The 27,245-nt window shown below is 46.8% G+C and overlaps 2 protein-coding genes across 10 annotated transcripts in view; one reads left to right on the forward strand and one right to left on the reverse strand.

Annotated features, from left to right (window-relative positions):
- Positions 1-17,932, forward strand: part of LOC111156664 (biphenyl hydrolase like) — a 39,948-nt gene extending 22,016 nt beyond the window's left edge. The window contains exons 5-7 of the mRNA XM_022517700.1: positions 935-1,066; positions 8,657-8,780; positions 17,624-17,932. Of these exons, the coding sequence (XP_022373408.1) occupies positions 935-1,066; positions 8,657-8,780; positions 17,624-17,723 (356 nt within the window). The 3' untranslated portion in view covers positions 17,724-17,932. The remainder of the gene's footprint in view (positions 1-934; positions 1,067-8,656; positions 8,781-17,623) is intronic.
- LOC111156662 (tubulin beta-2A chain) overlaps positions 15,238-27,245 on the reverse strand; it is a 19,607-nt gene continuing 7,599 nt past the window's right edge. Inside the window, exons 1-5 of one of the 9 annotated variants that reach the window (XM_022517692.1) lie at positions 22,516-22,642; positions 21,133-21,241; positions 20,674-20,784; positions 18,706-19,749; positions 15,238-15,373 (exon numbers count right to left, since the gene is read on the reverse strand). In XM_022517692.1, the coding sequence (XP_022373400.1) occupies positions 15,306-15,373; positions 18,706-19,749; positions 20,674-20,784; positions 21,133-21,241; positions 22,516-22,572 (1,389 nt within the window). In that variant the 5' untranslated portion in view covers positions 22,573-22,642 and the 3' untranslated portion in view covers positions 15,238-15,305. Of the gene's footprint in view, positions 15,374-18,497; positions 19,750-20,673; positions 20,849-21,106; positions 21,242-22,515; positions 22,648-27,245 lie in introns of those variants that run through there. The other 8 variants (XM_022517694.1, XM_022517699.1, XM_022517693.1 and 5 more) reach the window with 8 other exon arrangements.

Consider the following 27,245-nt stretch of genomic DNA (forward strand, 5'->3'; position numbering starts at 1 on the left):
CCAGCTAGTCTGTTATTTCCTTTTCTGAGAGTGAATCATCCGTAATATAGTTTCAAGTTTGTAGTTAGCCTTTTATACCCATGTTTCTTCAGAAGCAGAAACTAGAATGAATAATTTATCTGTTTTTAGTGTATCTGAATACACTTTAGAAAAAACCTTTTCTTTTATAAATCACGTCAGTCTTACTCAGTTAACTCTAATTGGGGAAAATCTTTTCATATATCTTTAACAGAAAGCATAAATGCAGATCTAATTTCATTTAGTGGGTAAAACTTATTTTGTGCCTTTTTTGTGCCAGGCACCGGTCTAGGCTCTGGGGATAAGTGGGAAACAAAACAAAGCCAAGTTCCTTATGCTGGAGCTTTTGTCTTAGTAAGGAGACAGAAACTCGGCCATGGACACAGAATATGCTACAAAGCACTAATCAGTGCTAAGCAGAGTAGTTGGAGGGAGGGTGCTCTGTGTGCCTGGGTGTGTGTTGGGGGTTGCTGTCAAGGAAAGCCTCACTGACCTGGGTGAGGTGAGGAGTAAGCCATGTGAGAGCAAACATGGCTCTGGAGTGGACTGTATTTGCAATATTTAAAGATATTTTATTTTTTAATTGAATTCTTAATTAAATTTAATTAAAATAATTTAATTAAAATAAATTTATCAATCTAAAGATATTAAAGATAAACCTTACTTATCATTAGACTAAACCTGTTCTTTTTTTTTTTTTAAGATCTTATTTATTTGAGAGAGGGAATGAGAGCATGAGCAGAGGGGAGGGCCAGAGGGAGAGGGAGAAGCAAACTCCCCACTCAGCAGGGAGCCCCACGGGAATCAATCTCGGGACTCGGGGCTCATGACCTGAGCGGAAGGCAGATGCTTAACTGACGGAGCCACCCAGGCGCCCCAGACTAGACCTGTTCTTGTCAATACTTCTATTTTTCAGGTATCCGAGATGTTTCTAAGTGGAGTGAGAAAACAAGAAAACCTCTCGAAACCTTATATGGCTATGACTACTTTGCCAAAACCTGTGAGAAGTGGGTGGATGGCATAAATCAATTCAAACATCTCCCAGATGGTAGGTTATGTGAACTGTTTAGCTGTCCCTTTGCTTGCGTTCCTCCCCTGGTATTCCAGAATTCCCTGGCGATGAGTGCACTCAGCCACTGTCCTTACACGCTGATGTGCCAACAGAGGATGCCAGTGATCGTGCGCCATACACGCTCTTGTGTAGTAAATCCGCCTTAGCGACGCTGTATGTACACACCTGCTCCATGTATCAGGGTTCACGGTGGGAAGTCTTAAATAGCAGACAGTTCCTTTCTCCTTCTTATCCTTTGTGTGTGTGATGACAGACATTCTCCAGAAGCCTCAAATAGAGTTTGTTTCTTTCTAATTCTGGAGTGGGTCGTCAGAAAACAAACATGCTGTCGTGTGTACTACATTTTTTTTTTTTCACATTTAGACCCATTACCCTGCTGTATCCTCTGTTCCCAGGACAAAAAAGAAGGGCCTTTGTGTCATGACCTTCAGCCCCAGCAGAATTAGCCTGAGGAAGAACGTTCAGTTTATTCCCTACCTTCAGAACTCGGTTATGTGACTGTAACTCCCTGTCTTCAGCTGAAAAATTAAAATGATTTCCAGTAGCAGGAAGAACTGACATCATTTAAAAGAAATTCGGAAGTAAAGTGTTTTTCAGTAGCTGTTTTTCAGTAGTTTTATAGTGCTTATCTCTCACTCTTCTATTTTAATTGCTGAAAGAAAAGCGGGGGAACTAAGATCGAATCTGGGAGCACATTGGTGACAAAATGGCGACTGCTGAAGGACCAGTTTGATCTATTAGGTAATCATTTCCAGAGTGAGTCACCTATCAAAACTTTCACAATGAAAAGGACATTTGGAAATGTTACTTTTCTGGTTCAAGTTCAAAACAGCAAATATGTCCTGTTCCAGGGCAGTACCCAACCGTGGAAACAGGTCTTTGAAAAATGTGTCTCCCTCAGCTCTTAAAACAAAAAAATGCCATAAAAAATGTCTAAGACAGTCCTCCATTAAAGAAGGCAAATTTTTGAAATGTAAACTTTTAAGCTTTCCTGACTAGGGAATGAAAGGGGTAGGAAGACTCAAGGGTAGAAGCAGAATTAAATCAGCAGCTCAAAAATATGTCCTATGTTTGTTAAAATTTAAAGCGTCCCTTCTGCAAAAGAGCCTGTCAAAAGTATGAGGAGACAAGCCACAGACTGGGAGAAAATATTGGCAAAAGGCGTGTCTCAGGAAGCACTGTTATCCAAATGTACACAGACTCCTAAAACTGAACAGTGAGAAAGAACCTCATTAAAAGACGAGTCAAGGGCGCCTGGGTGGCTCAGTGGGTTAAGCCGCTGCCTTCGGCTCAGGTCATGATCTCAGGGTCCTGGGATCGAGTCCCGCATCGGGCTCTCTGCTCGGCAACACACACACACACACACACACACACACACACACACACACACACACACAAAGACCATGCATACAAATTGATGATACTTTCCTTCAGAGAGGATTTACATTTGCTACCCTAGGGAAGCACAGGATCATACCAGGTTGGGGCCATTCTCATCTCCATTTAATCTAGAAATCTCAGATTTGGCTCTACCCACCCAGTCCCAACTACCAGTTCCATTTCCCCCAAAAGCAACCCTGCCTTTTGAGTAGTCTTACCACTCTTTGCTCTCTTCTTAGGTTCTCTTTCTCACACACATACCTTCATATGATAGTTTCCATTAATTGCTGCAACTCCAACAATGCAACTGTAAATATGTTTTATGAACAGTCTAGTCATAGGGACACCTGGGTGGCTTAGTTCGTTGAGTACTGACTCTTGATCTCAGCTCAGGTCTTGATCTCAGGGTCATGAGTTCAAGCCCTGCATTGCGCTCCACATTGAGCGTGGAGCCTACCTTAAAAAAAAAAAAAAAAAAAAAAGTCATTCCCCTTCAAGGGCACCTTGCAAAGGGTGTGGTCTGCAATAGAGCCCAAGGTAGAAATACCTGTGGGAGATTTCTTTATTGGCCATCTTTATGACCTCTTGCTGGCTCCTCTTTCCTCTCCCCTCTTCCAGCTCCCCTTTTTCTTCTTCCCAGATCTCCTCTGTGCCCTCTTAATTTCCAGACTTCTCTGCGCCCCTCTGTGAAGTCTTTTCACTCCTGTGCAGAGCAGCTCAGCTCCCCTCGGCCTCCATGTGCACCGCTGGGCCTACCTCTACAGGTGGGTCCCGATCTGGTGCTGGCTGTCACAGCATCTGCCAGTTGTGGTTGTAAACAGCACTTTTCCCTCCACCCTGTAATCTGCATTCACTGAGTGCATACAGGCTGCCTGCCCGGGTCCTCACGCTGTCGGGAGCTCTGCGGAGGGGTTATTTTCAGTATGAATTCATGTCATTAGCCATGTGTTGTCTTTTGAGGTATGTTGTGTAGGAGAAGCACCATGTTAAAAGCTGACATTAAGCAATGTGTAATATGCTCAGAAGCATTAGAATTATCAGTGTGTTTAAAGAAATATGGAAAAGAGTGGGCTGAGTAATTGAGTTTGTTCATGAGTTTTATTTTTTTTTAATATTTATTTATTTGACACAGAGAGAGAGAGAGAGACAGGGAGAGAGGGAACACAAGCAGGGGGAGTAGGAGAGGGAGAAGCAGGCTTCCCACTGAGCAGGGAGCCCAATGCAGGGCTCGATCCCAGGACCCTGGGATCATAATCTGAGCCAAAGGCAGACGCTTACTGAGCCACCCAGGCACCCCAAGTTTTATTTTTTTGAAGATTTATTTATTTATATATTTGAGAGAAAGCACAAGCACAGGGTGGGGTGGAGGGAGAAGGAGGAACAAACTCCCCACTAACTAGGGAGCCAGACACAAGGCTGGATCCCAGGACCCCGAGATCATGACCTGAGCCAAAGCCAGACACGTAACTGACTGAGCCACCCAGCTAGTCTGTTATTTCCTTTTCTGAGAGTGAATCATCCGTAATATAGTTTCAAGTTTGTAGTTAGCCTTTTATACCCATGTTTCTTCAGAAGCAGAAACTAGAATGAATAATTTATCTGTTTTTAGTGTATCTGAATACACTTTAGAAAAAACCTTTTCTTTTATAAATCACGTCAGTCTTACTCAGTTAACTCTAATTGGGGAAAATCTTTTCATATATCTTTAACAGAAAGCATAAATGCAGATCTAATTTCATTTAGTGGGTAAAACTTATTTTGTGCCTTTTTTGTGCCAGGCACCGGTCTAGGCTCTGGGGATAAGTGGGAAACAAAACAAAGCCAAGTTCCTTATGCTGGAGCTTTTGTCTTAGTAAGGAGACAGAAACTCGGCCATGGACACAGAATATGCTACAAAGCACTAATCAGTGCTAAGCAGAGTAGTTGGAGGGAGGGTGCTCTGTGTGCCTGGGTGTGTGTTGGGGGTTGCTGTCAAGGAAAGCCTCACTGACCTGGGTGAGGTGAGGAGTAAGCCATGTGAGAGCAAACATGGCTCTGGAGTGGACTGTATTTGCAATATTTAAAGATATTTTATTTTTTAATTGAATTCTTAATTAAATTTAATTAAAATAATTTAATTAAAATAAATTTATCAATCTAAAGATATTAAAGATAAACCTTACTTATCATTAGACTAAACCTGTTCTTTTTTTTTTTTTAAGATCTTATTTATTTGAGAGAGGGAATGAGAGCATGAGCAGAGGGGAGGGCCAGAGGGAGAGGGAGAAGCAAACTCCCCACTCAGCAGGGAGCCCCACGGGAATCAATCTCGGGACTCGGGGCTCATGACCTGAGCGGAAGGCAGATGCTTAACTGACGGAGCCACCCAGGCGCCCCAGACTAGACCTGTTCTTGTCAATACTTCTATTTTTCAGGTATCCGAGATGTTTCTAAGTGGAGTGAGAAAACAAGAAAACCTCTCGAAACCTTATATGGCTATGACTACTTTGCCAAAACCTGTGAGAAGTGGGTGGATGGCATAAATCAATTCAAACATCTCCCAGATGGTAGGTTATGTGAACTGTTTAGCTGTCCCTTTGCTTGCGTTCCTCCCCTGGTATTCCAGAATTCCCTGGCGATGAGTGCACTCAGCCACTGTCCTTACACGCTGATGTGCCAACAGAGGATGCCAGTGATCGTGCGCCATACACGCTCTTGTGTAGTAAATCCGCCTTAGCGACGCTGTATGTACACACCTGCTCCATGTATCAGGGTTCACGGTGGGAAGTCTTAAATAGCAGACAGTTCCTTTCTCCTTCTTATCCTTTGTGTGTGTGATGACAGACATTCTCCAGAAGCCTCAAATAGAGTTTGTTTCTTTCTAATTCTGGAGTGGGTCGTCAGAAAACAAACATGCTGTCGTGTGTACTACATTTTTTTTTTTTCACATTTAGACCCATTACCCTGCTGTATCCTCTGTTCCCAGGACAAAAAAGAAGGGCCTTTGTGTCATGACCTTCAGCCCCAGCAGAATTAGCCTGAGGAAGAACGTTCAGTTTATTCCCTACCTTCAGAACTCGGTTATGTGACTGTAACTCCCTGTCTTCAGCTGAAAAATTAAAATGATTTCCAGTAGCAGGAAGAACTGACATCATTTAAAAGAAATTCGGAAGTAAAGTGTTTTTCAGTAGCTGTTTTTCAGTAGTTTTATAGTGCTTATCTCTCACTCTTCTATTTTAATTGCTGAAAGAAAAGCGGGGGAACTAAGATCGAATCTGGGAGCACATTGGTGACAAAATGGCGACTGCTGAAGGACCAGTTTGATCTATTAGGTAATCATTTCCAGAGTGAGTCACCTATCAAAACTTTCACAATGAAAAGGACATTTGGAAATGTTACTTTTCTGGTTCAAGTTCAAAACAGCAAATATGTCCTGTTCCAGGGCAGTACCCAACCGTGGAAACAGGTCTTTGAAAAATGTGTCTCCCTCAGCTCTTAAAACAAAAAAATGCCATAAAAAATGTCTAAGACAGTCCTCCATTAAAGAAGGCAAATTTTTGAAATGTAAACTTTTAAGCTTTCCTGACTAGGGAATGAAAGGGGTAGGAAGACTCAAGGGTAGAAGCAGAATTAAATCAGCAGCTCAAAAATATGTCCTATGTTTGTTAAAATTTAAAGCGTCCCTTCTGCAAAAGAGCCTGTCAAAAGTATGAGGAGACAAGCCACAGACTGGGAGAAAATATTGGCAAAAGGCGTGTCTCAGGAAGCACTGTTATCCAAATGTACACAGACTCCTAAAACTGAACAGTGAGAAAGAACCTCATTAAAAGACGAGTCAAGGGCGCCTGGGTGGCTCAGTGGGTTAAGCCGCTGCCTTCGGCTCAGGTCATGATCTCAGGGTCCTGGGATCGAGTCCCGCATCGGGCTCTCTGCTCGGCAGGGAGCCTGCTTCCCTCTCTCTCTCTCTCTCTCTCTCTGCCTGCCTCTCTCTCTACTTGTGATCTCTCTCTGTCAAATAAATAAATAAAATCTTTAAAAAAAAAAAAAAAAAAAAAAAAAAAAGACGAGTCAAATAATAAGATCCCAGTACTCACCTGTTAGAATGTCCAAAACAGAAGTTTCAGGGATGGGAAGACACTCTGTGATCCCATAGTGATGGCTACATGTCATTACACACTTGGCCAAACCCACAGAATGTGCAACCACCAGGAGTGAACTCCAACATAAACTCCAAACTCTGGGGGACAATGACGTGTCTGTCCATGCAGGTTCATCAGTTATAAAAATGTCCCACTCCGGTGGGTGGTGGTGATAGTGGGGAAGGCCGTGCATGTGGGGAGCTGGGGGACAGGGGAGATCCCTGAACCCTCCACTCAATTATGCTGTAAACCTGAAATTTTTAAAAAATCAAATACAGTTTTTTTAAAAAAGAAAGAGAGGGGAAATATGTCAAAACATAGAGGAGTTAGCGGTGTATAAATGATCTTGCGGCAAGTCTGTGAATAAACTATTTCTCTCCCCTCCACACTCATTAATTTGATAGGAGCCCTTTTTTCGTAATTGTTTGAAAGTATTCTTGGAACATTCTTGGATGTTCAGTTTAGCGTAGGGGTTAAGGAGTCAGATAGGCCTGGGTGTGAGGTCTGGCCTCACCGCTTGGTTGCTGTCACAGTGACGGGCAGACTCCTCAGCTTCTCCAAGCTTCCTTTCCCTGTCTGTGAACCGTAGAAGCTAAGAACTACCCCGTAAGGTGCTGTGAGGACCAAATGGGCTTCTGCACATTCAGCTGTGGTGCCCTACCAAGTACAGGGTCAGCGCTTGATGAAAGGTTATTAGGACCCTTATTATAAAAGTACTGAGTCTGCCAATAGTTGTACAGACCAGGTGAGCCAAAGCAGGTAAGGCTGTGTTTCGTGAGCATCAAAGCATGTGAACAGTGTCTGACCCATAGTGCTCAGCAGTGAGTGCTCTCTCCGTCCTCTGAGCATGCGGTTAGCAGGTGTGTGTCATCCCAGGGACAGAAGAGGGCAGCTTCTGAGTCCTAGAGAAGTGTTTCTTGGGCCAACCCATCATTTTCTCATTCAGCAGGCCGTGCCCCCTGCCCCAGCCACTGAGGGGGAGGGACAGGCCAGGTGCCTGGGCAGCACCCCAGTGAGCTGGCTCCCAGCTTTCTCAGGGCCCCAGTGACCCCCCGGGAGGAGGCAGAGGAGGAAGGAGCTCCCTTTATGGAGTACCTGCCCACTGCCCAGAACTGTAGATTGGACATCTCTTTTTGGACTCACGGCCACTGCAGAGAACTAGAACTATCCCCTTTTTGACCAGGGAGGAGGCTGAAACTCATCCCTGAGGAACCACCAAGATTTCCCAGCCAGGAAACAGCAAGATGGACCGGAGCCGGGTTGTTCCTCATCTGCCTTAGAAATGTTGTTACAAATGGAGAGGGGGGCCCTATTGTCCCCAGAGTTGGTCAGTCAGGAACGTCATGGAGGCAGGAGGAATGAAGAGAAGCCCATTTGCCGTGTGTAAATTATAACTTCCCAGGAGGTACAGAAGCTCCGAGGGCTGGCTGGAGCCCCAAGGACCACTTAGGGCATTATTTCAAGGGAAAGCTTTTTTTTTTTTTTTTTTTTTAAGATTTTATTTATTTATTTGACAGACAGAGATCACAAGTAGGCAGAGAGGCAGGCAGAGAGAGAGGAAGGGAAGCAGGATCCCTGCTGAGCAGAGAGCCTGATACGGGGCTTGATCCCAGGACCCCGAGATCATGACCTGAGCCCAAGGCAGAGGCTTAACCCACTGAGCCACCCAGGCGCCTCTCAAGGGAAAGCTTTTCGGATGCCAAGCACCTGCCTTGCTTTTGCAAACTGGGGACTGCTCTCCATAATATAAAGACATGTGGGGTTCTTTGTTTATTTTCCTGTCTTGCATGCATTATGCATATAATCAGGCAAAACTGCTTGTTTACTAGCAGAGCTTTCCAAGGGGGGCGGGGAATAAAGAAACCCAGCAGACAACCAGAAAAGGAGGCCCACAGATTGTGAGAGCTAGAAGACCCCTCAGACCCTGTCTAATGCAGACCACCTCATTTAGGGACTGGGCACCAAGGCCCAGAGGGAGGCTGGATGAGCCCCAGCTCTCTGCTGCTCCTCTGACTCCCCTCGCGGGATGGTCACAGGGAAGCAGAGTCTCAGTGCTGTTTGTCTGCAGGGAATATCTGTGGGCACTTGCTGCCGCTGGTTCAGTGCCCCACCTTGATCGTGCACGGGGAGAAGGATCCGCTGGTCCCACGGTTCCATGCTGACTTCATACACAAGCACGTGAGAGGGTCGCGGTAAGTGTGGTTCCTGCCCCAGAGCTCTCCCTGGAACCTAAGGACGTGCATGCATGGAGGGAGCTGTGGAAGGAAAGGAGACCTTTGGGGTGGGGATTTTTGTTTTTTAAGATTTTATTTATTCATGAGAGACAGAATGAGCAAGCACACTAGCAGGGGGAGCAGCGGGAGGGAGAAGCAGGCTCCCCGCTGAGCAAGGAGCCTGATATGGTGCTGGATCCCAGGACCCTGCAAGGAAGACCTCAGCCAAAGGCAGACGCTTAACCAACTGAGCCACACAGGTGCCCCCAGGTTGGGGCTTTTTAAGGTTCCCCCCCCCTTCCCATTTTGCCAAAAGCAGTAAATAATACTGTTCTGTTTAGGGTTCTGGAAAACACAAGGGCACAAGGAGCCAGGATCTGTGGGTAACTGGAAACAAAAGGAAAGGAATTCTTAGATGAACATCTTACAGTTTCCAGGAAGACAAATGTGCTAATAGGTACTAAATTCTATAACACTGCGGACAGTTTTGATTTCTAGCTATCAGTGTTAACTAAAACAGTTTTATATAATTTGGGGATTTTCAGATGGGTTTATCATTATAAAAGTACTATCTACCGAGGAAAGAAAATGTGTAAAATCAAAAGAAAACAAATTGCCTGCTGCTTGCTACCCATTTAAATAATTCTGCTATTAGCATTTTTTAAAGATTTTATTTATTTATTTGAGAGAGAGCATACAAGCGAGGGTTGGGGGGCAGAATGAGAAGCAGACTTCCTGCTGAGCAGGGAGCCTGGGATCAGAACCTGAGCAAAAGTCAGACCCTTAACAAACGGAGCCACCCAGGTGCCCCCTGCTGTTAGCAATTTTAATGTGGTTCTACTTTCTAGTATTTTTTAAGCATAAATATAATTCTATTCTGTATTCAACTCTGAATCCTGCTTTTTTCCACTTAAAAATATGTTGTAAACGTTTCGTGTTGTTTCATCCTTAAATATGTACACATCAGATGGGAAGCCTGTATTCAGAATCCAAAACACCAACATATACCAAGCCCTGTTGGTGGCTGACTCGATTAGACGGCAGATACATGTTACTTGCTCTTTGCGTTCTTGTTTCTGCCAACCAGCCTTGGACACTGAAGAAGCTTATTATACATGTCAGCAGAAACTCTGTTCTTCAGTCCCGCGCATTTTTGTGTGGAACAGAAATTTGTATTTTAAATACTTTGGCAGATGCAGGACCAGCTTTTGCTGGTACTTACATAGAGATGAAAATTTAAAGTTGAATAAATTTGGTATTTCCTTTCCATGCAGTGGATGCATACCCTGAAGGAGAAAGTGAAGTGTGACCGGGGGATAGTGACCTGCTTTTTTTTTTTTTTAAACCAAACATGCCAGAGGATCAACACCCAAGTGAGCCTTGACCCCTTCAGAAACTATGTATCAGTTCCGGGGATACTGTCATTATTCTGGCCATCTTTAGAATTCTATGGAATTCTTTTGAAATTGGCTTTATTAATGACTTAAGAAAATCCTCTCTCCCTCCCTCCCTCCTTTTCCCCTTTCCCTCCATGAGCTGATTTCTGATGCCTACCTTGGGCCAGCACTGCCTATCCCTGTCCTGAGAGCTCACACAATCTGGTAGGGAAACCAGACTCAGAAAACAGTTCCACTACTGTTTTGTTTTGTTTTTTAAATTCCAATGTAGTTAACATACAGTGTTATATTAGTTCCGGGTATACAGTATAGTGACTCAACAATTATATATGTTACTCAGGGCTGATCATGATTAAGTGTCCCCTTCATCCCCATCACCTGTTTCGCCCATCCCCCCACCTCCCCTCTGCTAACCATCCGTTTTTTCTCTATAGTTAAGAGTCCGCTTCTTGGTTTGTCTCTTTTTCCCCCTCTTTGCTTGTTTGTTTCTTAAATGCCACATGTGAGTGAAATACTGTGGTATTTGTCTTTCTCTGACAGACTGATTTCACTTAGCATTATCCATGTTACAAATGACAGGATTTCGGGGTTTTTTTTTTTTTAATGGTTGAGTAATATTCCTCTGTGTACAGTATCTAACTACACTTCACAACAAATTTACGAAAAAAATATTGTCCCCATATATAGATGAGAAAATCAAGGTTGAGATAAGTAATCTTCCAAGGTTGCATAGCTAGTAAATGACAAATCCTAGATGTTTTTCCCTCCTAATATAGCACTTTCCCCCCACAGCGCAGCTGCCTCTCATTAACATACTCGTATTTTCATACGATGGTAAGATGCCTGGATTATATACTTGCTGACCTTGTTAATTGTCTTCTAGCTTCAGAAATGACAGGTTTTGCACACTGACGCTCATGATAAATGCAGTGTGTTCTCTTAGAGAGCCAGATTCAATAAAAGTCAGTCTGCAAGGAAGTTTAATTTAGGAATTCTGTTCCAAACCCATCTCCTAGCAACAGAATACATCAATATGGGAAAAAAAGAGCCCCTTCCCGTTCAGATGTTAATTATTTCAGGAGACTATCTTGTGGAAGATCATTTTCTTAGAGCAGGATCCTTTGGAACAAGTGAGTGGAAGGTAAAGTGCTGTTGGCAACGATTGTCCTGAACTGGCTTGCATTTTACACCTGCGGCCTTCCTCTGCTAAAATGGGCCAGAACCCACCTAGAACATGGGTGGGTTTTTTTGGACCCCAGAAGAAGGAGGTAGATGCCTTGAACACCAAAGTCCTCCTGAGATTCAGTACCACAGGTCACATGACAATAGGAAAGCAAGGTAGAATGGCAAGTTTTCAATGACCTGGTTATTTCATTACCTTTCCAGATACGTTTATAATTAAACTTAAGGATACAGTCTATCCCTTCAAAGATTCTACCAACAAATAGATAATCACATATGAGACAAATGCCTTTCTCTCCTGAGAAGGAGGCCAACTGAAGGGTGGAGTTGTTCAGCTAATTTGTCTCTCTTTTTTCTCTTTATGAGGAGCAATGGTAGAGTCTCTTGGACAGGAAGAGGCCTTCACAATCCTTCAAGTTCAGTGGTTTTAAAGTTTGCTTTTAGGCAGCTGAGCCCTTCCTCCTAACAAACTCTGATGCAGAAGTCCAAGACATAACACACAAAATAAGAGCTACTCTGATTAGAGCTGGGGTTGGGGGGTGTACCCCTGCCCCTCTGATTCCAGCCCCTGTGCCTTCTCTGCTCATCCGGCCCTCCCTCCTAGACTGCAGAGCCCTTACGCTGCCCTCCACCTCCTTGGCTGGCTGGCTGCTTCTGGGGCATCACTGTCAAGGCCAGCCCCATCTCCCGTTCCAAGGATTTGCATTGAGCTGAGGCTGACAACCAGGAGACCCTTTGGGATTGCAGCAGACAAGCCTCGGGAGGTCGTGGGGCTGAGTCAGCTCAGAAGACGATGTGACTTCACAGCTGGCCAAGCCACGTGTGTGTCACTCTGTGTATGGGTCAGCAAGTGCCACTGTAATAAATATCACACGTCGAGTGGCTTAAACAGTAAAAATGTATTCCCTCTCTCAGTTCTAGAGGCTCTAAGTCTGAGATCGAGGTATCAGCAGGGCTGATTTCTGCTTAGGCTTCTTAACTTGGCTTATAAATAGTCCTCTTCTTGTAAGGACACCAGTGCCATTGGATTAGGTACCACCCATATGATCTCATTAGTCACCTCTCAAAAGATCTTATATCCAAATAAGGTCACACTCTGGGGTGCTGGGAGTTAGGACTTCAACATATGGATTTGCGGAACATGAAATTCAGTGCATGAGCCTGTATTTCTGTGGAGGTGCTCAGATCTCAGGAATGGGAGGACCACAGAGACCAGGACCCAGTTCTAGACCCGGCTGCAAATGACTAGCACCATGCCTGGAACCCCTGTCCACAGCCCTCCCCTCCCCTCCACCCCTCCCCCTTGACCCCACTCATCCCTCCAGTAGCCACTCAGATGTATCCTCCTGCAGTTACTCATCGTTTGGAGACCTCACGGTCCTCTTTAACAGGTGCGAGCATATGAATTTAATTTTCCTCCTATTGAGCATGTCAACACTGGTCCCAGGATGTGGTTTAGTGCATTTTAAAGTGCTTAGTACATTTTGAAAGAAAGAGAACATGAGAGGCACACAGAGGCCATTGACTGGTGACTCAGTCCCAAAAAGTGTGGTGCAGTGTCTGGCTTCGTGCTCTGGGGCCCGGGCCAGAAAGCCAGATCAGGTGGGAAAGAATAAGGGGTAAAGTCCATGTGTGCAAAGACTTGGTGCCAAGGGTTCAGTGTGAACTAACGGGGAGCAGTAGGAAATGGAGTCTCACCTGGAGAGCTGGCTTGGTCCATTGGGATCCTGAGCGGCATTCGCAGTGGGGGTTAAGAGCATGGGCAGGGACTCCGACGGCCCCGGGTTTGAGTGCTGTCGCCCTCCCTAAGTGTGCCCTTCAGCAGCGTGCATGTATTTCTGTACTTCTGTTTCCGTGTGTGTAAGATGGGGATGATACCTATCATTTCAGAATATTTTGTAGATTTAGTAAAAGCTCAATACATGGTAGCTGCCACTTCCGTGCCTAGAACGCTGGGGCTGGTGCAGGTGATCTGGGGTCCCAGGAGGCAGCTGGGCTTGCCTGATAGGAGGTCAGTGGCAAACTGCTCTCTGACCCGACTTCCAGACCGTTGTCAGGATAGGTGTGGGGGGGTATTAGTGTTCTCCAGAGAAACAGAACCAATAGAATATACACGACAGACACACATGCACACGGGGGTTGATTTATTTTATGGAATAAGGAATTGGCTCATGCAGTTATGGAGGCTGAGAAGTCTGAGATCTTCAGTGGGCCAGCTGGAACATGAGCAAGCTGGAGTCCCAAGAGAGCCGATGGTGCGGTTCCAGTGTGACCGAAGGCCTGAGAACCAGGGAGAGCCAGTGTTTCCGTGTGACTTTTTCTCTACCTCTCCCCATCCCTTCGTCCACCCAGTCCTGCTTCTAGTTCCTCATCCCTAGCTGCTTGCTGCTTCCCTTCAAGGTTGAAGGGAAAGCAGTCAGCTCAAGACCCCACTTTCGGCCGGGTAATAGGACAGACACCAAACAGGATTAGCCTTGTCCTTACAAAGCTGAGTCCTGAGTACTTTAGAGAGAGTGGGGTCTCCTCCTTTCTGGACAAATCTTACCCAGGACATTTGTAAAAGCTCCCTTGAGAATCTTCCACTTGGAGTGGATTATTTCAGCCAAACGTAAATAAATTATGATCCCAAGTCAGAGCATTTCATTCATCCAGAATTAAAACCATTATGAGGATTTTTGCATATTGTAAAGTGTAACTCAAATAGAATAACCAAATAATAAAAAACAAATTATTGCTCACTGTGTGCCCAGAGATCCCGTACGTTGTGCTTTATGTGCATTTTATCACTTTGTCCGGAATAACCCTGTGGGGTTAGAAGCTGTTTCTTGTCCCCCCTTTTCCAGATGAGAAAGTATAACTCAGGGAGATGAAATAATTTGCCAGCCTGAATCCCACATTGATCAGACCGGACATGTCCTGACCCCATACAGCCCACGCCTTTAACCCTGTGGTACAACCTCCGATTATATTCTGCTGTGACTCCGAGCTCTCAATCCAGTTGGAAGGCCCCAGCATGGCCCCTACCATCCCACAGGTTTGGCAAGGCTTGCTTCTCCGTATGCGAGTTAAAAGCATCAATCTGGCAGACCAGGATAGCCCAGAGGTGTCCCCCTCCTAGATACGCCATTGCCAGAAAAGCTGCCGCGAGACAGTTTGGTTTCTTTCTAATGCTTGAGATGTTGGTTGCATTTGAGAGAAGAAACTTCTCAGAAGTCTACTTCCTTTCCCAAACATCTGCTGGGCTCTCAGGCTGAGGGGGAGAGCCTGCTGGCGAGGACACAGGCTGGGAAGTTATGCTCTACATGCCTTTTTTGCCAGCTTGAGGGGGATTGTGGCCTACCCACTATTATCCTTTCCTTAGATGGGCTTTCTGAAAGGAGCAGAGAATTAAGAATATTTATTTAATTATGTATTTGTTTGTTCGTTTATTTATTTAGAGTGCAACATGTGGGGGAGGGGCAGAGGGAAAAAGGAGAAAGAAAATTCCAAGCAGGCTCTATGCCCAGTGTAGAGCCTGACGCAGGGCTCTATCTCACGACCCTGAGATCATGAGCTGAGCCAAAGTTAAGAGTCAGATGTTTAACCGACTGAGCCACCCAGGTGCCCCGAGAATGAAGAATTAAAAAGGGATGCTGTTAGCAACCAGGTCTGGATAGGCCTGGAAGGAATGTCTAAAAGTGACCAGTCCTCCCTGTTAGCGACATGGCTGTCCAGTTGTCACTGTGGAAGAGATCAAGGTACAAAGAACCCACAGCCCACTTTGGTTTGCAACTAAAACAAAAATGCTCGCAGACTGGACTAGCAGCTTGGTGGGTTCAGATACCACTAGAGTTTTATCACATCGAAAATGAAGAAAAAAAATGCTATGGTACGTCACTTAGGGGCTGCTCCTGTCTGTAGCTCCCACAGCTTAATTTGAAAGCTGTCAAGGGTTAGACTGAGGAAGGAAAGGTTGTATGGTGCAGTCACTGTGTTTGTCCTTGGCCACCTCATCTGTAAGGAGCATCCTAGGAGGACCCTTCCCAAGCCTAGGTAAAGTGACCATCGAATTTACACTGTAAGGTCAGACACATTTTAGCTCCTCAGAAGATCTAGAATCAAATCTCTTCTTCTGAATGTGCCAAATGCAGGCAGGAACCTGCCCCCAGGAAATAGGAATTTGTATTTGCCCCCATGGAGGCCCCTACATTTCCAGTTGCACCATGTGTTTGATGGTGGAGGACTTGCTACTACTTTTCCTGGAAAATGCGATTGTTTGAAAGCCACCCTCCATGGAGCATGTGATTAGTTCCTTTTGCTATTTGGGTGAGAACCTACCTCAGCAGTACATCGCTACATTGCCCTGACAGCTTGTCCAGGGGACTGTTCCCGAAGAGGAACACATGACAGGTTTTAAGTATATTGAATCCTGTGTCAGACCTAAAGAACGAGGATATACTGAGGACCTTGAAATGACCCCCAAAACATATCAAGGAGAAGAGGAATTTTCTTTATAGCCCCATCCATCCATCCATCCATCCATCCATCCATCAATCATCCATCCCTCCATCCATCCATCCATCAATCATCCATCCATCCATCCATCCATCCATCTACAGTCCATTGCAGTTCTAAATGTAGATGCCTGAAAATGGGCCTCCCATATTTTTAATGAAGGGGACCTGGTTTTTATTTCCCTAAGACCTAGAGATTACCATAGGAATAGTGCAGATACACTGAGGCTAAAAAGAAGAGATGCACAGCTGGTATCTCTCCTTCCTTGTCGGGAATCTGAGCAAATTATAGAAATGGGGTGGGACCTGTGATAACCAGCTTGGCTACCCACAGAGAGGATGTCCAGCTTTGGTAGGTCAGGGTCCCTCTGCTTCAAAGTTCAGCTTAGCACACATTAGGGGATACAGTTTAGCCTAAACATGTCCTTCTGTGAGCTCTCAGTATCCTTGGCAGTTGCTTATTTTCTGCCTTCTAAAAATGGAGGCCCTGAGCATCCCTACCAGCCCTGCTCCTTATGTAGGGCAACTGGGATCCTGTCTTTCGGGTTGGTGTGGCTGATCCTTTTTTTTCCCTGAACAACATTAAAATTGACTTTGGAATGTTCTGGCTGTTAATGGCAGCATTAGCTTTTCCAAGGGCCTCAGAAAATGCCAGCAATATATCCTTCTTTCAAGTAGATAATCACGTGTCTAGGTACCCCTACCCCACACCCCACATGGTTGAGTTACAGGGGACCCAACGTTGTCCAAGGACAGCTCGATTCCCCCAGCTCCTTGACCCTACAAATCCTCCCTGAAGTTCTTAGAGCTCTCAACCCCCAGTTGTTGAAAGGTCAGAGAACTCGGCGGTATAGTAACTGGCATTTGCCCCAGTAGGATCCATTTAATGTCCCATTGTTATTATAGACAAAAGAGCTTGAACTTGTGCCTATATCCTAGAAGCTTTGATGAACATTTGTTTCTGCACTTTTATAGCCAATAAATAAAACATAGAACTCAAGACTGACTATATTCAAGAAATTGCAAACCAGCCACATTTGACCGAAAGCTTATGAAAGAAGTCTTATGAGCACAGTGAGGTTTGCCACAAGACATGTTGTGACAGCTGCAGAAAAAAGAGTTGCTGAGGCCGGCCCCAGCTGCCCTCATGGGCCCCAGGAACACTTACTTGCCCTTTGTGTGTGGCTTCTATTCAGACTTCTTCAATCCTGCAAAAGTGACAGGGTGGTTCTGAACCTTAAATGGTAGGCTGCTGGAGGCTGCAATTTCTGATCTGGGCTTTCACTCTAGGATATCCGAGAAAGCTCACCTGTTAGTCCGGTGGATTCTGGACGTTTCATATTTTTCTTGGCTCTCCAGCCTTCTCTCTTAAAATCAACCTTATTAAAATGGGGTTTCCCCTCTTAGGGAATGACCAAATCACATCCCCTACTCTCAGTCAGATTTAAAGTCAAACCATTTGCTACATGATACAGTTCCAAATTCCAAATACAATGTTTATGCTCTGTTAAATCAACCCCAGTTTGGCTGTAAATGCCCCAAGCAGCTCTTTCCCTCAACGTCTATACTCAGGGAAAGTTTATATTGCGTACCTTACCTTTCCTCCCCAGTACTCATCATGAAAAAAAAAAAAAAAAAAAAAAAAATGGAGGGGTTTTTTTTTGAAATTTTTCAAAAAAAGTAAAAAGTTTTTAGTTTTTTAAATTATGTGCCATTTAAACAAAAAACTTTTTTTTTTTTTTTTTTTTAGGTTGCATCTGATGCCGGAAGGCAAGCACAACCTGCACCTACGTTTTGCAAATGAATTCAATAAGTTAGCAGAAGACTTCTTGTTGGGAAAATATCCCTGAGAACAGCAGGGACCTAGGGATTCCTTACTGTGGGGCTCGAGCCTATTGTTGCCTTAGAAACACACTGCTGTCCCTCCTCAGCTCACCTGCCTCCCCATGCTTTCTATACCTCCCTGCAAACTGCTCCCAGTCAAATAGAAATAATGACATATTAAAGTGTTTTCTAGTTCTAAGTGCTACAAAAATTAAAGCTGATTTTTTTAACATTAGAGTTGTGAATTTCTACCATTCTGATTCTGATACACTTTCTCTCCAGTGAACCTTAGGTGAAGCCTTTGGAGTATTTATGACTGTGATTTCAGATACCTTGACTCTAGAATTATGCTGTCCCTTTCATCTGAGAGGTATTCACGGGTCTTTTTACTTCAATTTATCACATTGTCAAAGTAGAGAAACAAACAAAAAAAAAGTAGAGAAACAGAAGAAAGCCCTTGCTTAGGGCCCTTGATACTACAGTTTCACAAGAGTTGCTGGAACTACAGCAAATAAGGTAGGCAGGTTTGCTCTGTCCTTAAATCTCCATTCACTCAACACATTTCCTGGGTTCCTTTACTTTCATGTTGGGCCTGTGAAGATGAAAAAATTTGTCTCTTCATTTGTCTTCCCTAAAAGAGCAAAAAGGCTATTAATTAAAAACATTAAAGCAGAAATCCTAGTTTTGTTAAAGTTACCCAGAAACATATTTAGGAAGCATTCAATGGAAGAATAAGAATTAGAATTAGAATGGAAGAATAAGAATTGCCTTAAATGAAATTAAAGAGACCACGACGTTTTGGACACATGCTTTTTTATTAGTATAGATATCTTAGACAATACTGTAATTTTTTGGAGTTCCACATTATAACATCAACAGTGTGAATTTCTGACAGAGCAAAACGGAGCACCATAGTATACAAATAGAAAGACCATGCTTGATTGAGGACAACAGAAGTTCACTAAAGATGCACGATTTATCTGAGAAGTTCTTAAGCCTCATCCTCACCCTCCTCCTCCTCGAACTCCCCCTGTTCATCGGCCGTGGCGTCCTGGTACTGCTGGTACTCGGACACCAGGTCGTTCATGTTGCTCTCGGCCTCGGTGAACTCCATCTCATCCATGCCCTCGCCCGTGTACCAGTGCAGGAAGGCCTTGCGCCGGAACATGGCCGTGAACTGCTCCGAGATGCGCTTGAACAGCTCCTGGATGGCCGTGCTGTTGCCGATGAAGGTGGCCGACATCTTGAGGCCGCGCGGCGGGATGTCGCACACGGCCGTCTTCACGTTGTTGGGGATCCACTCGACGAAGTAGCTGCTGTTCTTGTTCTGCACGTTGAGCATCTGCTCGTCCACCTCCTTCATGGACATGCGGCCGCGGAAGATGGCGGCCACGGTCAGGTAGCGGCCGTGACGCGGGTCGCAGGCGGCCATCATGTTCTTGGAGTCGAACATCTGCTGCGTGAGCTCGGGCACCGTGAGCGCGCGGTACTGCTGGCTGCCCCGGCTGGTCAGGGGGGCGAAGCCGGGCATGAAGAAGTGCAGGCGCGGGAAGGGCACCATGTTCACGGCCAGCTTGCGCAGGTCGGCGTTCAGCTGGCCCGGGAAGCGCAGGCAGGTGGTGACGCCGCTCATGGTGGCCGACACCAGGTGGTTGAGGTCTCCGTACGTGGGGGTGGTCAGTTTCAGGGTGCGGAAGCAGATGTCGTACAGGGCCTCGTTGTCGATGGAGTAGGTCTCATCCGTGTTCTCCACCAGCTGGTGCACGGACAGGGTGGCGTTGTAGGGCTCGACCACCGTGTCGGACACCTTGGGCGAGGGCATGACGCTGAAGGTGTTCATGATGCGGTCTGGGTACTCCTCCCGGATCTTGCTGATGAGCAGCGTGCCCATCCCGGACCCCGTGCCGCCCCCCAGTGAGTGGGTCAGCTGGAAGCCCTGCAGACAGTCACAGCTCTCTGACTCCTTCCTCACCACATCCAGGACCGAGTCCACCAGTTCGGCTCCCTCTGTGTAGTGACCCTTTGCCCAGTTGTTTCCCGCACCACTCTGGCCTGCCAGATGGAAAGGATAATATTAGACACTTAAACATTAGGAATTCTGAATTCTGTCATCTGACTGTAGACTAATCTTAAGTTTGCAGATTCATCTCTTTTAGATACCCTTTTTTGACTATGGAAAATTTTCTATACATCAATGATCCTCAAAAACACTGGACATCATAATAAGATAAAAAGCAAGTTTGGTTCAGATGCAGTTATTAACTGATCAACAAGATGGTTTAGCAAAACCCAACTGGGTTGTTTTGTTTTGTTTTTGAAAGAGAGTTTGAGCTAGAGAGAGAGCACAAGTAGTGGCACAGCGGGAGGAAGAAGCAGACTCCCCTGCTGGGCAGGGAGTCCGACTCAGGGTCAATCCCAGGACCCTGGGATCATGACCTGAGCTGAAGGCAAACGCTTAACCAAGGCATCCCAAAACTGGACTGGTTTTAAAATTAGGAACAGGAACCTTCTGTAAATATTTACATTAGGTACCATAAATGGGCAAGGGCAAGGGCACATTATGATCCGAAGAGAAGATGGGCTCCAAGCCGCTGGTCCCACTCTGGTCATAACCTGCGCCTTTGGCCTTTGGCTTCCTGACATGGTTACCTGCCGGCCCTGGTCCTCTGACATCACCAGCAGCCCATCAATTCCTGCTGCAAGGTTAGCCACTGCTCTGTATTCTTCACGGGTCACAGGCTCCTCTGCAGTGGTGGGGGGGGGTTGGGGGGGATATGGGCCCTCTGCAGGCTGACACTGTTCCTTGAGCTGCCCAGAGAAGGGGCTGCCCCAGGATTTGGTGGAATCAGGCCAGGACCCAGGGCTCTCTGTGGACACACAGTCTCTACCTTGGCATTCAATCCTAAGAGCGGTGATTTGCACAGTGCTGAGAAGGGAGACTCACTGAGCCAGCTGCCACTGATCACGACTACATACCGAAGACAAAGTTGTCCGGCCTGAAGATCTGGCCGAATGGCCCAGACCTGACGGAGTCCATGGTGCCCGGCTCCAGGTCCACCAGGATGGCCCGGGGGACGTACTTGTTACCTGTGGGGAACAGAGCCGGACTTAGATGTGCAGCCGGCAAAGGCATCACAGACAAGGCTGTGCCCTGTGCGCCTTTCACAGCAGAATCATTAGAGAAAATTCTAGCATCCGACACAAAAGTGAGCAAACAGAGGTGCTTTTCTGCCTCAGAAGAGGGGATAATGGCATGCTTAGTCATGGCCAACATGCAGGAGTCGTGAGGAACTATCTAACATGTCGTTTTTTAGCAGTTGACGTTTAAAACAAATGCAAGAAGCATCTCTTTGTCATTTATCTGTTCCTCATCCACTCCGTCTGCCATAGTATACAAAGCAAGCTTGACTGGGCAAAAAACATTCAAATAATCACCAGCAGCTTCATTGTAGTACACGTTGATTCTCTCCAGCTGCAAGTCACTGTCTCCATGGTAACTGCCAGTGGGGTCGATCCCATGCTCATCACTGATCACTTCCCAAAACTGGGGAGAAAGAAAAAAAAAAATCACATGATGGGCTGACATCCTAAACCTCAGTAAGGATGGCCCTTCTCTCCCTCTCATGTCCTTGGAACAGCGGCCACTATGGTCAGCCAGTGAAGGAGTCTTAGAGCTGCACCCCCATTCCTCCAGGGGCTGCTGCAGAGGGGCTTGGAAATCCGCAGAGCACTGGCCATAGGATGGTGACAGGCTGAAAAGCTGAGAAGGGCACGGAGGATGGGCACAGCAGCTGCCCTCTTCCAAAAGCCATGGATGCTGGGGAGGCCATCACCCCCAGGCAGGGCTGAATGTCACAACATCCCAGCTGATGGGTGGGTCCTGGGAGGACCCAGGACCACTTGGGCCCCGCCCCTTGACTGCCTCCAGGGATCCAGGTCTCCTGGTGCAAACCCCACCCAGCCCTCCAGGCAGAGCGGTTTTAGACCACTGACATCCATAAAGTCTGCCACCCCTACCCACGGGCAGGGGTGGGTGGGGAAGGACAGGTTGGAGCAGTCTGGGATCCCACTGGGGACAGTGGGTAGAGCTGGGCACGGTGAGGGCACAGGTTTCGTTGTGAATTAGTAGCAGGAAAGGGGGCGGGGAGGTTGGGGTGGGCAATATGGCGGTTGTGAAAGAGACCACGTCCTTGTCCAGGGGCCCGCCCACACCCTTGCACCAGGCTGGCTCCTGCCTCGCCCAGTGTGGTCGGCAGTCCCAGCGCCAGGACGTCACCTGCTGCCTCTCAGACAGGAAGCCAGACTCCGACATGATGTCTCATCATGTCGATGGTGCTCATATTTGGGAAATTATCTAACATCCTCGACTTTGAAGCCCAACAAGAAGTCTCTCTAGCATGTCACCCCAATGACACTGCATATTTTTCATTCAAACTACAGAGGAAAATGTAAAAATTAAATTCTACATAAGGCCACTGGATTAATATGAGCGTTCTCCCTATCCAAATTCTAGAGAGTAATACACCCAGGGAAATGCCGACTACCTCTCGCATAAGGGATGTGTCCGAGGAAATTTCAAAGGGCCTTGATTAAGGCACACACCACTGCGTCGCCGCGCGCATCGTGGCAGGTTGTGTGGTTTCCTGGGCCCCGCCCGGCGGCCCCGCCGAGAATGCGCCACCGGGGCCGGCGAGAGCCGCCGCCACCCGCCCCCGGCCCCTGCCCTGGCCCGCGTCCTGGGGTCCCGCCACCCCCGCCCGGGTCGCACCCTCCATGCCTGCCTCCCCTTCCCTGGCCCCTGCACAGCGGCGCGCCCACCTTGGCGCCGATCTGGTTGCCGCACTGGCCCGCCTGGATGTGCACGATCTCACGCATGGTGCCGGCTGCGGAGGGGGTGGTGGCGCTGGCCCTCGGAGCTGTGCTCGCGGCGCGACCGGCGGACTCCGCAGCAGAGACCAGTCGCCGCCCCCAAGCCCCGCCTTTTATAGCGGGGGAGTCGCCCCCTCCCCGGCCTGGCCCGCGATGACGTAATGGCGGGCGAGGCTGGGGGCGGGGCCGCGCGGACTGCGGCACCACAAGGGGGAGCTGGGGCGCGGTGCGAGGTGCAGGGGCGCTCGGCCCGAGTCTGCGCCTGTAGGCTCGCGAGAGGGCTCCAGCCCCCGCGTCCTGCCGCCGAGGGCGGTGTCCGGGCCTCTGGCCCAGCCAAGCCGGGTCGGCTTGAACCACGGACGCGGCCCCACCCTTGCACTGGCTTCTTCAGTAACACCGCATCCCCATCCACCCTTCCACTCTGGACACCCGAGAGGGGCTGGAATCCTGGGTTCTGGGACGGAGGGCGGGGGGCCTACCTCCAAAAGGGTCCTCGCCTCCGGGGGGAAGGTGAGATGCAGCCAGGACCCCCTTGGAGCCGGGAGTCTAGAATGGTCAGGGGGCCCTACAGCCCTACAGGTTTCCTGACTCAGTTGGGCAAGGGTCCTGGACTCCGGGCCACGTTCTCTTTTTGTTCCGGGTGGGAATAGTCTAAACGTGGGGAGGGGGTGGAGGATGGGGGAGAGTGGTGGTTGGGGGGCTCCCGGTGACAGCAGATGGGGACTGTGTTTGAGGAAAGCGAGGATGGGGGAGGGGTCAGCTTTTACTTCCACTTGTGAGAAAGATGGTCGGTTTGGAAGATGCTGGATTTGTCTCATGTCTGCTTTGGGCTCTTGGGCCTTGTAAAGGGCATCTAAATGTGGAAAATTCTGCGTGCGTACCTGTATGTCAGAGAGGACGGAACAGCGGCACATCAGCCCCGATGTACCCTTACCTTACGTTCAATATGTCACCTAATCCTGAGCAGCACAGTCCCGTTCAAAGGCCACTAGACACGTGTGACTACTGAACATTTGAAATGTGGATAGTCTGAATTGAGATGTGCTCTCAGTTTAAAACAGTCACTGGATTGCTCTGGATTAGCTTAACTCAGTTAAAAGGCTGTAAAATACTCCATTACTACTTTTGTATATTGATTACAGATCAAAATAACATTTTGGATATTTTTTAAAATTAATTTCACTGTTTTTTTAACCTTTTTCAATGACTTCTACACTAGTAGTGACTACTGGAAAATTTTGTTACCTATGTGACTCACATTGTATTTCCATTAAACAGTCCTGCTCTAGAGTATACATAATTACTATCCCAGTTTTGCAGCTCAGAAAAGGAGGCTCAAAGAGCTGACTAGCTACAAAGCTAGTAAGTGAAGGCATCTAGATTCCTTCTACAAAGACAAAGCCCAGGTGAATTTTAAAGGCTTTGTCCCGGTGAGGTAACACCCAATCTTAATTGTTCTCCAAGATGATGCTGAACATTGGGCTAGGTGAGCGGGGACCCGGGGACTGTTTTTGTTTGCTTCACATACTCCTTTTCCTCTCTGGGGCCAGTTTCTCCAACTATAAAATGATGATAATTATAGGTGCCCTGCAGCCAGCTTTGTGAGTAGGAAATGAGAAGCTCTATATGAAAGCAGGTCAAGTTTATGGAGCAAAAGTGCCCCCATAAACCCCATGGTGATGCTGTCGTTAGAAGTATGAAGCCTGCTTGCTGTATTAATAGTGGGCATCTGTCGGAGGTGGGCAAAGTCATGGCTTCATCACTCCAGCTTGAGGGAGACAGTCCTTTGGGGTCCTTTCAGCTCTGGTCAGGTGCCTGATTCCCTGTCTCAGCAGGGAGTGGGGGGGGTGCTCAGGGATGGGTAAGGTTTCCTGGCTCTCTCCTCTTCTCTCTCTTCCCCATACAGCTGAGCCCCCAGTCCATCCCACTAATGCTGCTCCCATGTTCCGAGGGCTTGGGCCTCCACCTTCTCCCCATCTCTACCTCCAGTTCCTATTTCTTGGGCTGTTCATAGCAGCTGGAGCCTTCTAGTTGCTCTCCAGAGAATGGCCCTGCTCCGGGTGACTTCACGGATAACACAGCATGCCATAAAGATTTTCTGGAGGTAATTGCTTCTTAGTCTTTGTTGTTTCCTTCAAGATGGGGATTTGGGGCCAAACAGGCACAGAAGATATGATCTGGAAAGGATGATAATAGGATATTAGGTGGGCATTTCCCTACCTGCGGAAGGAAAAGATCACCTTCATGGATGGTGCCCACTCTGCGTCGTTCTGTTTAGGTCCTTAAGCAAGTCACCTACCCTCTCTGAGCCTCTATTAGCACATCTGAAACATGGAAATCTGTTTTTTTATGTGGCGAGCCTAAGAGACATGTCTGTGAACTGGACATTGGGTACACACGCAGTCAATAAATCAATGACGGCATTGATTACAGCAGGCCCGGGGACAGGAGGCCCACCCGGGGCTTACTGGCAGCAGAAGTCCTTGCCAAGGCTGCCTCCTCCTGCCTTCCAGTCTGCACCAACCTGCTTTCTCATCTGCTCACTCCTCCCCCAGTACCCACCCTGTTGTCTGTTGGAATATAATCAAAGAGGCACACAGGCAGATTTTAAATAATGCCTGCCCAGCCTAAGGTGACTCATCCGACGGCTGTGAGCTCCTACTCTACTCCATGTGGGCACCGCCAGCACCAGCCCGCTGTCACACAGCAATGCTCTGGGGAACAGCACCTGGGGTGGGAGAGAATAGGAGGGAATGGGGCCGGTGGATCCTCCCCTCCCCTAGAATAGGCTTTTGGCAAACTTTGGGGAAAGGTGGGTCCCCCCCCCCACACTCCTGTCCAAAAAGGAGCAACTATCCTGGCAGGGTGGCAGGGGGAGGGGCCCCAACATCCTCCAGCCACATGTCATTTCCTGCTTTGAACCTGATGTCACTGACATCATGTGTGTGAGCCCTCCCTGCCCAGAAGGCACTTTGGGGTGATGATGACAAAATTCAGACCAGAAAGGAAAGGAGTGAATTCCGGTAGAAGGCTGGGCCTTGCCTGTATTTTACAGACAGACTCAGGATCTTCCCTTTCGCTCTGTCTGCCCTTCATCTCCTGCTGTCTGTGAGAGGATTCTAGCGAAACTACCCTCTGGGATGCCCTTTCTAACGGGACATGTGCAATTGGGTTCAAAGAGATTTCACTGGGATCCTGACATTTTGAAAGTATCAGTAGGTTGGGGCGCCTGGGTGGCTCAGCGGGTTAAGGCCTCTGCCTTTGGCTCAGGTCATGATCCCAGCATCCTGGGATCGAGCCCCGCATCGGGCTCTCTGCTCAGTGGGGAGCCTGCTTCCTCCTCTTTCTCTGCCTGCCTCTCTGCCTACTTGTGATCTCTGTCTCTGTCAAATAAAATAAAATATTTAAAAAAAAAAAAAGTATCAGTAGGTAGAATGATGAAAACCCAGGAACCATTCCAGCAATCAAGTTGCTTGAATTATTCTGGAACAGTCTCCCAACCTATTTGTGCCCTCAGAGAGGGTCCAGCAGGCAAGACACCTCAATTTCTCTTTCCTGTGAAATTCTTTTAGAACAGCCCTGCCTGCTCCTTTGACTGTGAGCACACATTTTCAAGCTTTTAATAAAAGCATCTCTTCATGAAGATGAAGGAATTTTATTTAAAGCATTAAAATGCTTTTTTTTAAAAAAGACTGCTTAAAGTACAGTCTGAACCCCAATTTCACTTACTTTGAAAATATCAACTCCACTAAGTTACAGTTTCAAATTTTTGCACCAGAGAATAATAATTTGGAGTAATATACGGTAATGTTTTTCAGCCCCCTTCTGGAATATTTCATGTCCCAGTATGTGATATTTTTACCAGAATTGTCAATCTGGGCCTTCCAAAATTGAAAACAACAAATTGTGTGTGTGTGTGTGTGTGTGTGTGTGTGTGTGTGTATTATACACACACATTATATATACATACATATTTTATTATGGTAATAAAATTTATTTTATATATACATATTTTCTGACTATGAAATTAGAAACTTTAGAAAATACTAAAGAACATAAATATGTCTTTCTACTCTTCCCTGTATGTACTTTTTTTCACTGTTTATGTTTGATGCATTACCTTCTTTTCTTCTTCCTTTTCCTGGTCATTTGGATGTTTTTTGTTTGTTCCTTTTTAACATCATTTCAATTATGTTTGCCTTGGACATTAAAAAATGAAGAAATACTGCATTTTCTTATGCCATGACTTAAATCACAATCTTACAAATTTTCAAACATGTGTAACCTTGTCCCAACTGCTATCATTTTTCCTATAATCTAGAGCATTTGGAATGTACCATATTCTCTAAACAAACTGCTTCGTACAGCCAAGGCTGTTCACATGACCAGAATGAATGTCCCCCCATTCAGCCCACTCCCACATTCCCTGGATGAAGTTAAGAGCACAGGCCATGGATGGAATGGGTGCAAATCCTGATTCTGACACTTACTAGCTGTGTGACTGAGAGGAAGTTACTTATGCCTCAATTGCTTCATCTGTAAAATGGTAATAATAATAGCACCTACGTCCTAGAGTTGCTACAAGGACCGGATGAATTGATATGTGAAAACACTTAGAAAACCATCTGCTCTGTAGTAAGTGTTTCATTAATCTTAGCTATTGTAATTAGTATTATTAT

This window comes from Enhydra lutris, unplaced genomic scaffold, assembly GCF_002288905.1.
Source record: "Enhydra lutris kenyoni isolate GAN:26980312 unplaced genomic scaffold, ASM228890v2 scaffoldscaffold48, whole genome shotgun sequence".
Classification (NCBI taxonomy): Eukaryota; Metazoa; Chordata; class Mammalia; order Carnivora; family Mustelidae; genus Enhydra; species Enhydra lutris.